Raw genomic sequence first — 18,270 nt, 5'->3', positions numbered from 1 at the left:
AAAGAGAATTGCTTGAAGAAACAGTGGTCAGCTACAGATGCTGTGGGGGTTACCACAAACCCATAGAGTGCCCTGCATTTGGTTAGCACTACAACAAATGCTAAAGATTCAATTGCTTCGCAAAAGTTTGCAGAAAGGAGCAGGATGTGCCACACAAGAAATAGCAGGTGCATGCTCTATGCAACAAGGACGAGGAAGAATTCTTCATTGGCACAATACAGGAAGTTAATTCTTCTGAGAATTGGACAATCACCCAAGACACCAATGGACTAATGGTAACTTTTAAATTAGATACAGGGGCACAGGTCAATGTAATACCAGAATATATTATTTAAAAAAAAACAAACAAACTAAACTTGTGTACTATGAGCATAAGAAAGTGAAATTTAGAGCATGTAATGGGAACATGATTGCAACCAAGGTTGTTTGTGCACTGCATGTTAGATACAAGGGTAATATAAAAGTTCAGTTTGTAATAGTCCCAGGAAAGCTAGTGGCAATTATGGGTTGCAAATGTGTAAAACTCTAGGTTTGATTAAAAGAATGGATGCCATTGAGGGACTAGAAAGCAAGAACATAGAAGAAGTGTTTTATGATGTGTTTCAAGTTATAGGGAAACTGTCAACTGAGTACAAGATAGAATTAAGAGAACCAAATATTTCCACCACACGTGCTCCAAGAAATGTTCCCCTTGTACTAAAGGAGAGACTGAAAAAGGACTTGGGTAGATTAGTGAACATGGAAAATATAAAAAAAGTAGAGCAACCAACTGCTTGGGTTCATTCACTGGTCATAATAGAAAAAAAAAAGATGTATCCTTGTGATTGTGTCTGGATCTTAAGTAAATAAACAGATACATCAAAAGGGAGTATTTTCTTATTCCCACCACAGAAGAGGTTTTTGGCAATGTGGCAGAAGCTAAATATTTCCCCCCTTTGGATGCCTCTTCTGGGTTTTGCCAAGTTCCCTAGAAGAGAATAGCATTAGATAATGTACCTTCAATACTCCCTTCAGAAGGTATTGCTGTCATAGGCTTCCTTTTGGACCGTGTTCTGTATCTGAAGTGTTTCACAGACAGGTGCAACAAATTTTTGAAGATCTTGATGGAACTATGGTTTATATTGATGATGTATTAGTTTAGGGAAATACTATGGAAGAACATGACTTCAGGCTAAGAAAGGTACTAGAAAGAGCTCACTGAGAAGGTTTGAAACTGAACAAACAAAAATGCAAATTCAGGGTCAAATAAATAACATATCTGGGAGAAAAGCTCTCTGAAAAAGGGGTGCAAATCGATCCTGCAAAGGTTAAAGCCAGTACAAACATGCCACCCCCTACAGATAAGGAAGGAGTGCAAAGATTACTGGGAATGATCAATTGTGTAGGGAAATATCTACCTAATTTAGCAGAGCAGACCAAACACCTTAGATCACTCCTACAAAAAAAAGCTCAGTGGATTTAGGAACATGAAGATGAAGATGAATTTAAAAACTTGAATGAAAAAATAATGAAAGCTCCAGTACTAAAATACTATGACCCTAAAAGACCCATTAGATTGTCAACAGATGCTTATAGAGAAGGCATTGGAGCAGCTTTACTTAAAAAACATGGGGATAGCTGGAGACCGGTAGCAGATGCATCTAGGGCACTCTCTAAATTAAAGTATCTATATGCACAAATTGAGAAAAGACTACTGATGGATTCCCCGGTATACACAGGTCACCCCCTCCTGCAGTCCACTTATCTTGAAAAAGGGTACTGTGCTATCCGAAAGCTTGCTAGAAAAATCAACCCACCTCCGAGTTGGTCTAATAAAACATATCAACTTGAACCAAAAGGCTCTGTTTATCAGACAGCCCCAGACCAATACGCCCAACCCCAAAAGAAAACTCCCAAATTAAGAAAGAAAGTTTAGCTCCGGTATATGGCTATAAGAAATGTCATATGTTCATCTATGTAATCACCTGTGATAGCTGAAACGGATTTGTTTGCAAACAAATATGGATCCCATCACAACACTTAAAGTCCTAAATACCCACAATCCAATGGTCTAGTGGAAAATGGAGTACAAATAGTGAAGACATGGTTGAAAAAAGCTACAGATTCACACACCAATGTTTACCTGTCACTTGTAAATTACAGGGCAACACACCCATAAAACATGGAGTGTCCCCAGCAGAAATGCTGTTTAACAGGAAACTGAAAACCAGGCTGCCAAATCTTGTGGATGATGCTTATCAGAATGAAAAGCAAAATGTGAAAAGATTTTAAAAATTTGACAAGCTCAAACAAAAATGGTACCATGACAGGGGTGCCAGGGAGTTACCACAACTGCACGACAAAGATACGGTGCTTATTTCAGTTGGACGGACGTGGAAACAAAAAGCACTAGTTTCCCATCAAGTAAATCCTATAAGGTGTCACACTGGAAGGACAGGTATTAAGAAGGAACAGACAACACTTGCAGCTTGTAAAGGGGTGAAAAGAAGCAGCATTATGAGACTCACCAAAGGAAACGGAGCTAACCACACTTCACCAGAGGAAGCAGAGCTAACAGCAAAGCAACACGGCAAAGGAGACTGAAAATGCCACCAAAGTAGAGACATCTGAAAAAGGAAACCAAACAAGAACTGAAATAATAAGGGGTAAGAATGCAGAAACTGAGAAGATCACCTAAAGCTAAAAAGCCAACACAAAGACTAATAGAGACCTGTTAAAATGTGCTTTAACAATGGGTTGAACTAAACTGCCAATGTTAGTATTACAGGGGGATATGTTACACGCATAGGGGGAAGATGTGTGGATACCTCCAAGAGTGTTATGTATAAGTTGTTACATTGGCTGGGGAATTGCAGGAGAGAACAGCAGAGCTGTAGGCTAAAAAGGCTCTCTGAATAAACAAGCTTTATCACTCTGTAAATGTAACTCCTTGGTCTCTTGAGAAAAACGCCACAGGCACTGCAAAAAGAAAAAACTACCCTGGTTTGTGGCAGCTCCCATTAGACCACTTTCTCCAATTACGTCAAGCCACAGCTTTTCAATTAGCAGCCCATAGGCCACATCTAGCCATGTGGGGTTGTCATGCAGGTCCCAGGGTCTCTGGGGAAGGACAGGATGGCTGGAGACCCCATTAGCTTGCTACTCGAACAACAGTGCTAGCAAGGGGGGTTGTACTGTTCCTGAAGCAGTAGGGAGAGCAGGGGCAATGCATAGGGGGTGCACGTGGGTGTACGTCCAACCCCTGCGTGTGGTGGTGCACCCCCTGCAAAAAGGCACTGTTGATACTGTTTGCGGCGCCTGCGGGCAGTCGCTGCTCGCCACCCCACCGCCGGTCCATGATTGCCCTTGGCTGCTGCCTGTGGGTGGTCGCTGACCCCTGGTCAGCGCTCGCATGCCCCCTCTGCTGCCAACAGTGCTGATGGCGTCTGTGGGAGCTCCCCGTTCACCGCCGCTGGCACAGCAGTGCCCCCCCAGCCGCCAGGGGCATGCGCCTTTTATGAGGGAGAGGGAGATCTCTTACACAGGGTGATGGCAATGGGCAGGACAGGAGGGACTCATGCTGCTCACACGGCAGCGGTGGTAGGGGGGGAACTGCCTGCACAGCAGTAGCAGTGGAAGGCTTGTGCAGAGGGGATCCTATAAAACCTGTGCAGTAGGGCTGTGTCAAGTGGGCCCTATTTGATTTGGATTTGGATTCAGCCCGAATCAGGGACAATGATTTGATTCAATGATTCGGATCACTGTCCCTGATTCAATTCGGCTGAATCAGAATCTGAAGATTCGATGCTAATTCATAGAATCAGCGATTCGGATATAGACACAGCTTTAAAAGTTTTTTCTATGTACCTGTTTCTACATACCATATTGTGATCGCTGCAATGCTGGGGTGGACGTAGTGGCCCACAGGATTGCAGGGGAGCCCTCCACGTGGTTGGTGGCAAACCCAGAAGTGGACTGGAAATACTTCTGGTCCACAACCGGGTCTGCTGGGGAGTGCACTGGGGGAGCCCCCATTGTGCCTCCCTGGCTCAGCGATCAGCCACAGGGGACCCCGGGTGCCCCCCCCTCCCAACCCAGAAGGCACCAGTCACCAAGCCAGAGGGAGGTGTGGGGGGGGGGCGGGGCCCTGCGCACTCCCCAGCAAACCTGGAAGTGGACTGGAAGTGCTTCTGGTCCACTTCCAGGTCTACTGCTGAGCACTGCCCCCCCCCGTGCTTCTGTGGGTTGCTCCATGTGCCCCAGCATCACAGCATTCACGAGCCCCTGCTACCTAGAAGTATGTAGAAAAAACAATTAAAGCTGTGTCTATGTCCGAATCACCGAATCTTTCCGAATCGATTCAGAGGGTTCCGATTCAATTCAGAGAGATTAAAGGGTCCTCTGATTCGATTCGGATTTGGAGATTCAGCCACCGAATCGGGCCAAATCTCCGCCAAATTGAATCAGAGACCGAAGCTTCACACAGCCCTACTGTGCAGCTCCTGTGGCAACCAGTCCACGTGGTGTACTGCCCTGGCACCACACCCTGTGTGACATGCAGCCCCCAGCCCCTCTGAAGGTGGACAACCCTGACTTCAAGCTGTCCCCACTGCTTTAACACCACTTTTTGGTTTACATTCAGTCTTGCCAGGCAGGCTCATGCATTTGTGTTTTGGACTGAGAGGAGATCGCTCACACCTCACCCCACACAGCAGCATCTGGAGACCTAAGAATAAATCATACCAAACAAACTTGATCTCCTTCTTTGACAAAACAGCTAGCTGGTGGATGAAGGGAGTGCTGTGGACATAACACACCTGGACTTCAGCAAGACCTTTGACAAAGTGCTACATGACCTTCTCATAAGCAAATTGGAGAAATGTGGGGTGGTATAGCTACTACAAGGTGGATGAGCAACTGGCTTAATAGCTGGAAGCAAAGGGTAATTATAAATGGATCCATGGCTGAATGGCAGGAGGTTTTGAGTGGAGTCCCAAAGGGGTCTGTCTTGGACCTGGTGCTGTTCAATGTGTTTAGTAATTATTTGGATCCTGGAATAAAGATATTCTTGAGCAGTTTTGGAAACAATATTGACATTTGCAAACTGGGAAGGATTATAAACACACTGGAGGGCAGGAGTGCAATTCAGAAGGATCTTGACAGACTAGAAAGCTGGGCTAGAGCCAACAGGATGGCCAGTGCTGACAAATGCAAGGTGCTACACCTCACAGAGAGTAATCAAAAACAGATACAAAATGGGTGACACCTGGCTGCATGGCAGCACTAGGAAGAAAGATCTAGTAGTCTTGGTAGATCACAAACTCAACATGAGTCTACAATATGACACGTTAGCTCAAAAAGGATGCTTTAGGCTGCATCAATAGGAGCATTAGGTGCAAGACATGAGGTGATAGCACCTCTTTATGCAGTATAGTTAGGCCTCACGTAGAGTACTTTGTGCCATTTTTGGTTCCATATTTTAAAAAGGACTTGAAGAAGACAGAGAGGGTCCAAAGGTGAGGGACAAAAATGAAGAAGAGCTTGGCAGGCGAGTCACACAAGGAGAGATTGAAAGAAATAGGCATGTTCAGCCCATGGAAAAGGCATATAAGAGGGGACATGATGTCAATCTTAAAATGTCTGAAGGGCTGCCATAAAGAAAAGGAAGAGCACCTCTTCTCTCTTGTTGCAGAGAGCAGGATGTGGATTAATGGCTTGAGGTTGCAGCAAAGTAGATTTAGATTGGATATCATGGGAAACTTCGTCACTGTGAGAACAATAAGGCACTGTCTGGGGAAGCTGTGGAATCTCCATCACTGGAGGTTTTCAAGAAGGGGTTGGATAAGCATTGCTCTGGGATGATCTAGGTATAGCTATATGTGTTCTGTAAATAACAACAGTTGGAAACCCAGGAGCCCTTCCACACAAGATGTCAGGGATCATGAGAAAAGCTGTGCATCCCAGAGCAGTTGGAAATTGAAGAGGACAATGCTCAGCAACTGGAGAAGGTTATGGAGCAGAATGGATGGTATTAGGATGGATGGTAATAGGATTTTACCATGCTTCTAGTCTTTACTGGTTGCCACAGTGGGCCAGAAAGGAATTTTTTCCCACCTGTGCTAGTCGTATGAGATTTTTTTTTCTTTTTATGTCTTCTGCAGAAGCATTGGTGTTGGCTGCAGCCAGGGCTGGGGATTTTAATAGCCCACCAGTGTTCCTTCTGGGACTAAAACTTGGAGGTTCCTGGCTAGAGGGGTCTTGCCATTCTTCTCAGGATCTCACCACATTTGAAAACAGGGAGGACTTTTACCCCATGGTCAAATTGGTACGACCTAAGTGGGGTTTGCCTTCCTCTGTAGCAAAGGGCATGGCCCTCTTCCTTGGATCTCTCAAGTGAATTTTAATAACTCTTCCATTTTGATAACTCCTGTGGACTGACCTGTTCTTGCAGCCCAGCCCAGTCCGACCCAATGAGTCTGAAGTTGTTTCTTTATTACCAGTTCCTTCTTCCCAGTTCCTTTTACAAAACTAATCCTTACACAATTAAAAGTTGTTACTAATGAATTATACAAACTGAAGAGCTAGGATTTAATCAAAAATAAATATTTACTAATTAAAATGTAAAATAATATCATGTATCAAGGACATAGCCTTGAAAAAAGAACTGAGATTACACTGGGATTATGGGCCAAAATCCTTTCTGGGTTACCCCAAATCACATGTCTCGTCAATCACGGTACACTTCTAATAAGTCTGAGTTGCACACTGCCCAACCTAAAGATTGGTATCTGCGTGCTGGGCTGACTACTGACAGCCCCTCAGGCTTCAAGAAGGAGCTGGGTTTGGGCTAGGATTATGAGTGAAAATCCTTTTTGGGTCACCCCAAAACACACCTCTCCAACATCAGGGGACTCTCTCAAAGATGCTGGGCAGGACCCTGCCCAACCTGAAGCTTGGCTCCTTAATAGCAGGCCCCCAGGCCTGGGATTATGTATGGAAATCCTTTTTTGGGTCACCCAAAACCACATGTCTTTGCCATTGTGTGTGGGGGGAGGGGGGGTAAGGCCCATATGTTGCTGTTTTGCCAGGCACTAGATGGAATTAAGAATAGCTGCATACAAATATAGGGGTTTTACACCAACTTTTCAAATTTACCTTGAGCCCCCACCCAGAAACTTGGTTAAATAACTTTGAACTTGGTGTTATAATGTAAACAAACCTGCCCACTCGTAAGCAAATTTAAATTAAAACAGATTTATTACAAGGGAAAAGGGGAGCAATACCTTAACGATTAACCTTTAACTGTAGTTCAGTATTGATCAGTCATAGTCTTGACAACCCAACCTGGGGAGCTACCACCTAGCCGTCCCTGGGGAAGACAGTCTCACCCGGGGCTGCCATCCAGGGACTCTACCACCTGCACCAGCTTAGTAGTAAGTGCTGGGTAGGGAGATCCCCACCAAAGGCCCTGCCATGCTTCTCCTGAGGCTCTACTACATATGCCAGCCAAAGTATCAAGGGCTAGATAGGGAGGCCCGCACAGGAGTTACTTGCGCTCTGATGCTGGAGAGAGGTGTTAGGGTGCAATGCTAGGCAGCACTGCTGTGGATGCCACCTCCAGGGTTCTCCATCACTCCGCCAGGGAGCTCCATCACTGCCAGGGGTCTCTGCCACTCTGCTGGGGTTTCTGTTACTCCTCCAGGCTGCTGGTTTGACGGGCATCCTCTCTGCATATTAATGAGGGGTACGCTGATAAGGGATAGACAAAGTTGTCAGTATGGAACATAACCTTAGTCAAATGTGACGAATATAATCAGAGATACGTGTATATGCAACTATGAATTTTTTAATACATATCACTATGAACATGGAACCTACTTGAATTACTTGCAACATTATTTGACTTCTTGGTTCTGGTTTAAACCATATTAAAAATTACACTTTGGTTTTTCTTCTTCGGTTTTTCATATTAAACATGCAACAGTCTTCTAAGACAGAGCTATAGGCCATTATGAAGATTTTGAGGTAAGCACCTGTCATGTCTTTTCACCATGAACGGGTGAGGTTATTAGTTTCGCAGATCTTTTTTCCTACTTTGTGCCTGTATATTAGTTAAGTAAAATAAAGCACAGTTATGTAAATTGCTTTCTGACAGTGAAGCAAATATTATAAATTTTCTTTCCTTCCTTTTTTTCTCATGGAAATATATGATTTGTATATAAACCCACACCAATTTTTCCAAATGTAATTTCTTTCTGTATTTACTTGAATCCAAGACAAGTTTTTTCCCCTCATTCAACATGGGGAAAAACATGCCTCATCTTGGATCTGAGTACCAGCACTCTGTCTCCAGCTATGTCAAGGACTGGGCAATAGTACAGGTCAGGGATCAGGCAGGGGATGGGGCAGCAGCTTTCATGAGCAGCGCACATGAAGATCAGCTGAGGAATGGGGCAGCTGTGTGGGTGGATCGGGCATCAGCATGTGCATATGATCGGCCAGAAGCAGCATGTGTTGGGAACTGGGCAACAGAACGCATGGGGGCGTTGGGAAGCAGCAGGTGTCATGGGTAGGAGCAGCCGTACACATGGGGAAGTGGGTAGGGTACTGGGCAGTAGTGCGCTTTGGGATTAGGAGGCAGCAGATCTTGGGGCCTGGGCAGCGGCAGAGGTGGAGAACAGCATGTGACGGGGATCAGGCGGCAGGGTGGGTTGGGAATTGGCGGGGGTCAGGTGACTAGGGCCCAGTGGTGAGTTGTGGATCAGGGGACAGGTGGCAGGGGTGCGGGCACGGGGGTCAAGTGGCAGGGGAGCAAGGTGCAGGGGCAGGCTCCGTGCCTCTCCCCCTCCATAGCTGAGGACAGATTTAAAACAACCCTCCAGTAATCAGATTCTATACATGGGAAATGACAGCCAGTTATAGAATGATGATATGTTCTAAATTTCCACATATGGAATTGGCTTACTCGGGGTTAAAGCATCCTACATTCAAAACCATCTTGGATTCAGGCAGATCTGGTATTAATTGCAAAATAAATCATCCTTATCAATGCGTAACATTCCATCCAATAGCCCAACATGGAAGATAGCTGAAAACACCGTATTAGCACAGCTCTTCAGTGGCCACCAGCAGGCAGGCTGGCTCGCAAACCCTGAGCCGTGGGTCGGGCACTGCCCTGGTCAGTTATTGAGACGTGTCCCCTAGCTGCAGAGCCCTGTGGCTCGAGTTGATTCGAAGTATTTTGCCCCATAATCCCAGCCCTTTATTCGAGGGTTTGTACTTGATGCATTACATTTTACATCTTTATTAGTCAATTCGACTTTCTGATAAAACCCCAACTGCGCAGCCCCCCTACTTCGTTGCTCACAACCTCTACCGCTGCAAAGACTAGAGGACGGCCCAGGACCCGAGAAGACCGATCCAAGCATGCAGCGGCGCGGCCCCACGCAGCACCAGCCCCGCCCCGCCCCGCCCCGCCCCCAGCGCCACAGGTGAGCAGGGTTCGGAGCGGCCCCGCCCCCACGCGGAAGTCACCGTTCTACCCCTGTGATGTCACACTTCCGGTTTGAACCCGGACATAGCTGGGAGGTCAGCGCCGTGGGAGCTGATTGGCCGGCACGTTGGCGGAGCGGGAGCGGCGCGCTCGCTGATTGGGTGGCTGCGTGCGGCGCGCCGGCGGGAGCTGCGGGCCGCGCGGCGCTGCGCTGTTGTCCGCCATGTGGACGAGCCACGGTGAGCGCAGCTGGGCCGGGGTGCGGGGCCAGGGGGGCGGGACTGGTGCGGGTGCGGGTCCGGGTCCGGGTCCGGGGTAACGCGGTGCTGCGCTCCTTCCAGCAGGGTCCGAGAGCGGCGGCGGGCTGTCGGCGGGCGGAGGATACGTGCAGTCCCCGGGCGGCTTCGGCTCCCCGGCCGCCACCCAGGACAAGAGACCGGTACGTGCCCCCGCGCGTGCCCGGGCATGGGCCCCCCGCTCCCCGGGCATGTCTGGCAGCTGCCTGCGGCCTTGGCCTGTGCTGCAGGCAGAAGGCTGAGCATTTGAATGCTCCTTAATGCTGCCGTTGCTACTAGCAGGTTTCAGACCTAACTGGGAGCCGTGCGGAGCGTAAACTCACTGGAAAAGCGTTCTTGCCTTACGCGGATTTTTGTCGGAAGACGACCGGGGTTTTGCTCATGTGGTAGCGGTGCCTGTAGCGCCCGTGCCAAGTACATGTTGCATGACAGGAGAGGTCGGTGCGTGGGCTGGTCTGGGTGGCTGTTTCTCTGCATGCAAAGATCAAAATGTGATTCGAAGCGTGAGGAAGATCTTGCGAGCGGTCATCAAGCACCAGGAAATCTAGAGAGGTGCGAGCCCTGTTCCTGGCAGCTCTCGAGCGCAGGTCGGACACAGCGCTTGTCTGGGACGGCGTTGGTAGGGTTTGACAGCTTTGAGGAGGGGGTTGGACCAAATGACCCTTGAGAACCCTTCCAGACTCTTTTTTTTTTTAATGGTTTTGTTTCTCTGAGACTCTCCATTCCCTCTTGCAGAAGTCCCGGTCCCAGAACATCGTGCCGTGTACAGTGTCTCAGTTGTTTTCTGCTCAGCAGGTGGATGAAACGTTCCAGGTCCGAGATGTAGAGATTTCACAGGTAGGAATCGGATCTGGAATGGGAAAAGCTTCAGAATCGACAGGAACCTACATCACAAAGTAACTTTTTTGTCTGCATCTCTTCTAGGTCCTTATCATGGGGCTCATCAGACAGGCAGAGAAAGCACCGACAAACATTCTCTACAAAGTGGATGATATGACTGCAGCCCCTATGGATGTCAGACAGTGGGTTGATACTGATGTAAGCACCAGGTTGAGCTTAGGATTTAAGATAAGGGGGCATTTAAGTATTTAATTTTTATCCGTCTTTTCGGGTCCAAAGAAGTAGTATTTACCTTGTAATGTAATACTAATTCAGCTGAGTACAGGGACTTTTTTAATTGGGCCTCTTATTAAATGAGCATTGGAGAATTCTTTGCCTACCCTGTCAGATAGTCTGCTTTCGTATTCAGCATTTAGTTCCCTTTTTCTAAATGCCATAGGAACTGTGGCATGTCAATACCCTAGTAGAGTCCTTAATAGATAATATGCCTCTTTTGGTACATTCATAATATGACATGCATATACCTAGACAAGCATCACTCTAACTGGAATCCCTGCATTTATGGGGGCTGCTCTTCTATTCTTCACTTCCTCTTCAGTTCTGCAGCATTCCATACGTCTCATTAAAAATGTTGTCCTTTCAATATTTTCAAAGTTATTTCATAACTGAATTGAAGAGGTCGCTGAGTCAAATCCTGTTTTGCCCAAAGATAACTAATTGTTGCTTATACATCCAAATCTAGCTATGGAAGAGATGTTTTGTGCCACTTGTGGACACATCCCAGCACAGGCAATCTGCTTCATTTGGCAACATCTATTTCTAGCCTTAGTTAGAGGGTGCTTTGCTCATTGGCTTAGTGAGATGGGCACTGCCATGGAGGGGTAAGTGCCATAGGTTCTGGTCCCTGTTTCTGTCCCTGGTGGTGTTACTCCATTTTCTTAAATTTAGTAGTTCATGGGTAGAATGGATAGATTGCAGCGCGGGGAGGGGAGGTGTGCAAAATAAGATGCGTCATTAGTTTCCTTGGATTCTCCCACACTGCTATAGTAATGCACATCGCCTTTCCCTAATATTTTAGGGATGTGTAATTGAAAGCTAACAGTCTAACCAAGCTGAGTATATTTGAGTGTGTGTACCATTCCGTTGTAGCACTGTATTGAGATGCCGTGCTTGCTCTGTGCATGCCACCAGGATTTGTCCACCTTTAGCATGGCACTGAGCATATGCTAATAAGTATCTCGGAGGCAGAGCTTATTGATGGAGACACAACACTGTGCTATGGCAGTTATGCTGCTTTGAACTTTGGGTCATGTCCAGATGAGCAAGGGCATGCACTTGCAGCATCACAAATAGTAGTGGCACAAAATTGTGCTGCTACTCTGTGCCACGGTGCACACCCTTACACCTGTGCTTTGTGAGGGACAAATTGTCCCGCTTCAGGCAAACTGCTCTTTCCTAACTCTTCCTGACTCCTGGTGTGCTGGACCAGCTGGGGCACAAATAAAATAGTGGAGATGCTCTAGCCAGCAGCCAAAGCATCTCCCTGAAGGGCCAAGCTTCTGTTTGTTCCAGTGCATGCTGCTATAACGCGTGTCACACCCCTTTTTTTCCGGTGCTGCTTTTTTATTTATTTATTTATTTATTTTTTTGCTACTGGGAAATCCTGGTAGCAAACTTTTGTCCCTCTGCTGCAGATTTACAGCTCAGGGCACATTTTAACCTTCACTGTGTGCGTGGTTTTTGGCACCACAAACCACAGAGGAAATAGGCCCACTGCTTGGCATCATAATTCACCAATATAGACACACTTTGAGACCTTCATTTGCCTGTACTTAAAATTTGCTAACTTCAAAAGGTGTCCTGTACTTGCTCCAAGACAGCTGACCACGCTTGTGGTTATATCATTGTATTTGTAGTAAGATGCTATAATAAAATTTGTTCCTCTTCTGTGGTATGAATTGTGTACATGAGTTAGGGTTATAGTTCTACCCAGTGAACAAACAAAAAACAGAAAAATGGTTTCTTCTTGAGATTATTTGTAACATCTTTAATTTAAAAAGTTTCAAAACGGATATTATGGGCTTTTACAAGATGAGCATCATTTTTTTTTTTTTTTAAGTAGCATGTTGCTAATAGCCAAGAAGTAAATTACAAAGGAAAATTGTCTTTTCTGTCTCTCTGAAAGGAGGCAGGCAGTGAAAACATTGTGGTGCCCCCAGGAACTTATGTGAAAGTGGCTGGACATCTTCGATCATTTCAGGTATTTTCAGCTGAATAGAATAACTGGCCTTACTATCTAATATCTCACAGATATTATTTTCACAGATATTATTTGCATTGTAGTTCCCAGAAGCGCCCATCAGTTTATTGAGGTTCATTGTGCTGGGCACCATACACATGCAGAATCCTACTTGGCAAGCCTGCACTTGGGGAGGGTTTGAGTCATTGTCATTGCAGTGGGTAGATGAGGGGTGGCTAGCCTGTGATACAGGCAGTTTCTGCCTGCATCAGATCAGGGATGGGGCAGGCAGCACAGCAGATGATTTGGTAGGGAATAGAGAGCAGAGTAGCATATTAAGCAGGAGAAGGGGATAAGAATAGCACACCCAGAGGTTTCAGGGCTAACTTGTGGCTTGCCTGCAAAAAATGTTGACCCCTATTGATGTAGACTGTAGTAAGTCCTAGGCTGCTTAACACCAGGGTTGAGAACCTTTGGGCTGTAGGCTGGATCCAGCCTGTGGCAGCCCCAAAATTAGCAGCCTATTCCAGCCAGAGCAGCAGAGGGAAGGTCTCCAGGGCCTTTCCACCTGTATTCCATGTATTCCCTTTGCAGCATCTGCTGGTTGGTGAGGTGTGCAGACTTGCAGCTTACACTGGGGGTTAAGTCACAAGTAGTGACCTGCAGTAGCAAAAGTTTGCCAACCCCTGAGTTAATGGCAAAATAGTATAGCATTTGTTTGCATACACTTGACCAAGTCTTGAGTAAGAGAAGAGGAGGCATTGCTGGAGGAAGGTCTAAAGGGCCGGACCTTCAGTTTCCTTCACTGCTTTAGATGAATGAACATTATATCACTTTTGCTTGATGTGTCTCATCTGTACTGTTTGGTCATTTAGATCTGATTTGCATATCATTATTAAATTTGCAATGAATTTTTTTTCTTGAGAATTTAGTGTTAGTGGGACAGGCGCTTCAAACCTTTCTTGGTTCCCATAATGCTTCTGGGAGGCAACAAGTGACATAACAGGGCACTTAAATAGCTTTGTATGCATTTAAATCTCAGTACAGATGGATACTAGCTGGCTACAGAATCAGATCTGTAGTTTTTTTCCTTTCTTTGTCAATTAGAATCCAAAGAAAAGGCACTGTTGTGCTTCTGGTAATGCATTTTTTTTTTAAAGTTGAGTGAATGATAATCCTCCAGCATCAGTGCTGCATTTAAAGGAGCGCTCACTAGAGTGTAGGCCTTTCCATAGATTTTTTTTTTTTTTTTTTTTTTCCTTGCAGGCAGCCAGTTCTGTCTTGGTCAGCTATTGCCTGCTGCCTTGGTGCTGCTGGGGTATATGGGGTAGAAAGGCAGATCTAAAATGCTTCCAGTCCATAAAGGCATTATATCTTTGATTTTAAGTTGCTCTTTTCTATTTCCTTTCATAGTTACAATATGAATATGACCCTTGAATATTTTCAGTTTAGGGCTAAGTTATTGGTACTAATTATATGAAGATAAATTCCATTTCCATCACTATCCCTGCTCTTAAGGTTAAGATTACATTGTGTTTTCACATAAAACGTGTTGTAATTTCATACTTGGTTTTTCATTTTCCTCTTCCCCCAAAAAGAATAAGAAAAGCCTGGTAGCATTTAAGATCAAGCCTCTGGAAAATATGAATGAATTCACTACACATCTGCTGGAAATAGTTAATGCACATATGATCCTCAGGAAACAGACTAAGGTACGTCTTTGAATATTACTGATACATCTTTAGCTCTTACATATAAAGGAAATTCTAGCCTGTCTCCAAAAGTGATAGAAAGCTTGGTTCTTGGGGAAGAAAATGGTGTCACAGCCTACAGAAGAAGGGTAGCTTAGTGATAGTGAAGCAGATACTATGGCTTTTCCAGAGATGTACTGTTAATACCACAATTAGTCTCTAGTGGTTCAGGATCATTTTTTCTCATTGTTGTTCCTTGAAATAATATAAAGCAAGCGTGTCAAACTTGCTTTGTGCCCTGAGCCATATCCAGACTAAGGGACTCCTTGGAGGCTAGCTCCAGCTCAGGGTACGTGAAAGTGGCGGTGGCTCCAACATCCACCCCCTCCCCTGCTGCACATGCATGTTCTGTGCCAGAGCTGTTGCATGTCCTGTGCCACAGCTTGGGCTCAGGCTTCAGCACGGGGCATGCAACAGGGGCCAGCGGCTGGGGAGGTTGGGCCATGACGGTGGTAACAGGCAACTGTATCAGCGTATGCTCACCCTTTTGCTACTAATCTGTCTGGGGCCCAGATTCTGCCACACCACCCTCAATTTCCAGGGGCCCACTGGTAGTTCAGCAGGCTGAATAGAACAGCTGCTTGGGCTGGTTGTGGCCCATGAGCCAAATGTTAGAAACTCATGAAATAAAGCCTTCACTTCATCCCATGGTCTTGAAGCAGCCCTTGTGACCACATGTTTTGCCTTGTTCTGTAATTCTAGGAAGGATCAAAAATGCTTCAATCTCTCTCCTCTTCTGGGATGGGCACTGTAAGCTATGGAGGTATGAGTAACTTGCCAGTCAATGGACTTACTGTGCATCAAAGTCAGGTATGTAAGAGCAGTGGCATACTACTCGTGTAGTACATCAGTCAGCATAAAACCACAGGGCCCACTGACTGGTGGAGAATGCAACATGACACAGGCCAAATAGACCAAAATATAGTGTCCACATAAAGGTTATAGTTTATGGTCAATTTTTCGCTGCTTTCTATTTTAGTGGAAGTTCAGGTGTAGACTGAGGGTTGTATGTGCTGCTAGACTTGCAGCATGGGCCATAATTGGAAATGGTATTCAGCTGTCCCCTCATACTGAAGAGTTTAACAACCTTCAGTAACTATAGCATTCTGCAAACAAAAGGAATAGTGAAGCTTGGTAACTGCAATGGGTACTGAGGGAAAGCAGTGATGTCTAATGGCTTCCCCCCTCCCACCCCTTCCATGTCCATGGAACTAGAGTGAGAAATCTGTTGTATTCCTGAGTATAATGCAAATGTTGTTTCTAACTTGGTCTTCCAGGTGTTGAATTTGATTAAAACCTGCTCTCTTCCAGAAGGCATGAGCCTTCAAGACCTGCAGTCTCAATTGCATAATATCAACATGACAACAATTAAGTAAGTATACAGTTCCAGAACAAAGAATCTTCTGGAAACCAAAGCAGTTTTCTTAGGACCAAGTTAATAGCGGTAAACCAATAGGGAATGAAAGAGAGATGCAGTGACTCAGCATAGCATGCAGAAATGCTAGAACTCCAGATGCCTCCCCTTTTTTCTGTCTAGTAAATGAAGAATAGTATATCTTAAGTTAGACCCCGTTAATTATTTCAGGAACTTTGCTTTTTTTCCAGCGTACGTACAAGAGAAATTAGTGATTTACTTTTATCTATTGGTTACAGTAGAAGCTAACTTGTATTGAGCTGACTTTCCAAGAATGTAACAAGGTAAAACATATATCACAAATATCAGCTTGCCTGGAAAGATTCACAAAGGGTTACAAGACGAACAGCCTCATGTTTGAGCAGAGTTTGCTATCAAAGAACTTGGTTTCTCTGGCACAGCAGTATTGCACCACCAGTTTGCATTGAGATGAAAGCCATTGTTTCCCTTGGCTTCCTTTTGGTGATTGCTTTCTCATCCTAGTCTCATGGTTTCAGCTGTGGTCAAACATCTCTTGAAGCAATATAAGAAAATTCCATTGAATTGTTGAAGTTATGAGACCAAGATGAGGTGCATCATTTCCTCTGTTAAAAATACTATGCGACTTGTGTTTTGGGTTTGTGGGGGTTTTTTTTTTTTTTTAGCATTTGGGTTCCTTGTGCCAGTGCCTAGGCAGTGTCACTTTTTTTCTTTCATGTATCTAAGGACAGTCCTGCATACCCTAGATGTTAGAATTCAGTCTGTGTGGGCTGATAAGCAATCCCTTTCTCATACTATGTCTGCCCAGAAGATTAAACTGGGGCTCACTTTACTACATTAGATACTGCTGTATTTTCTGTATCCTGTTTTGATTTGGAACGCAAAGACATTATTACACCTTTCCAGCTGGAGGAAGTGACTGGTGCTATTGAGTGGGCAGTTGGGTCTTGTCTTTTGGGGGTGGAAAAATAAGGTCTTTAACAACTCTTTCCTTCCCATTTGACCAAAGGAATTACCATTTGACTTGCTCATGAGGTAGCATATCTTCTGAAACCTTTGCATAGTGAGGCTGGCATGGAATAGCGAGTGTGGTCTGAGGATACGTGTGACAGAAGGAACCTGTTGATATCAAATAGTTATGATTTTTGTTTTGTTTTTTTGTTTCTTTCCTTCACAGGCAAGCAGTTGAATTTCTTAGCAGTGAAGGACACATCTATTCCACAGTGGATGATGAGCACTATAGATCTACAGATGCTGAATAAAGGTGCTTCTGAGATTTACTTTTCCAGCTGGCTTGAACTGTCGTAAACTCATCCATGGGCAGCCCTACCAAGCTTTAATCAGCAGAAGAGGATCTCTCCTGTTTATAGCATTCAGATTTCAGAAGTTGAGGGGCAGTAGAATAAATGTACAGGATTCTTCTAACCAAGCTAAATAGTAAAAGTGTGACAAATGACTCATGTTGAGCCAGCTGTTTATAGAGGGAAGCGAGCTCTGTATGGAGAAGAGCTGGAAGCTTCGAGGCTATTGGCCATCTAGTTTCAGTGTTTTGTAGTAGGTTAGTTGGCTGGAAAGGATTGGATATTTCTAGCCTTACCATGGACAGTTTTTATTTTTGTTTTGGAAGTGATTCTTCCACTCAGCCAGTTTTCAGCCTCCTCCACTTATCTTGCAGTAGTGGTAGCTTTTTCAGAAATTTTCTTGTAATGTACAGTGATCAAAAATACATTCTTTGTTTGTTATATACTTTCTGCATATAAATCTATACTTGTGTTTATAGAATGACCTTATTACTGAAACTTTTGATATTCTAATATAGCTTTTAATTGAAATGTAATTGCTTGTAGATATGTGGTTTTGTTTAAATGCAGAAAAGTTTTCACCTTGATTAAATGTGTTAGTAGATTAGTCCCTGAACAAAAAAAAGCTTTTACTTTTTTTAACTTCAGGAGAAAATCTGAAGAATTTTACTCAAACTGCTTTGTAAAAGTTCAACTTAAGTGAAATGTGAACCCTAGATGTTCAGGAAGTAAGAGTAAACACACTTGTAAATCAAATCCTGCACTCTATGGTCTTGGCTTTCTTTTTTAAAATGAAGACAACTAAGCTAAATGGGAATTCCCTCATGTGTAACACTGAAGGCAGCCTTCACTCTGGCATTACCTAGCCTCTACAACATTATTCCAGCCCCTTTTTTCATATATGCATCATGTAGAATTGTAGGGCTGCAAGGGACCTGAGGTCATCTGGTCCAACCCCTTGCCAGAGGCAGGATGGTT

The 18,270-nt window shown here is 44.9% G+C and overlaps 1 protein-coding gene across 2 annotated transcripts; it reads left to right on the top strand.

The window, feature by feature from the left end:
- The first annotated feature begins 9,606 nt into the window (after positions 1 to 9,606).
- Positions 9,607 to 18,048, top strand: RPA2 (replication protein A2). 2 transcript variants are annotated; one of them, XM_014605116.3, is made up of 9 exons: positions 9,607 to 9,711; positions 9,814 to 9,911; positions 10,504 to 10,605; positions 10,693 to 10,806; positions 12,794 to 12,868; positions 14,446 to 14,559; positions 15,301 to 15,408; positions 15,876 to 15,970; positions 17,169 to 18,048. In XM_014605116.3, exons 1-9 carry the CDS (start codon positions 9,696 to 9,698, stop codon positions 17,251 to 17,253), a joined length of 807 nt encoding a protein of 268 aa, XP_014460602.1. In that variant the 5' UTR covers positions 9,607 to 9,695; the 3' UTR covers positions 17,254 to 18,048. The 2 variants fall into 2 exon arrangements, with proteins under 2 accessions (XP_014460602.1, XP_019344673.1); XM_019489128.2 differs by having other exon boundaries at positions 9,610 to 9,711; positions 9,817 to 9,911.
- Positions 18,049 to 18,270: the final 222 nt, after the last annotated feature.

The sequence above is a fragment of the Alligator mississippiensis genome, chromosome 6, assembly GCF_030867095.1.
Source record: "Alligator mississippiensis isolate rAllMis1 chromosome 6, rAllMis1, whole genome shotgun sequence".
NCBI lineage: Eukaryota > Metazoa > Chordata > Crocodylia > Alligatoridae > Alligator > Alligator mississippiensis.
Note: the sequence above shows the minus strand (reverse complement) of the source record. Positions and strands in the feature narration are given on the sequence as shown.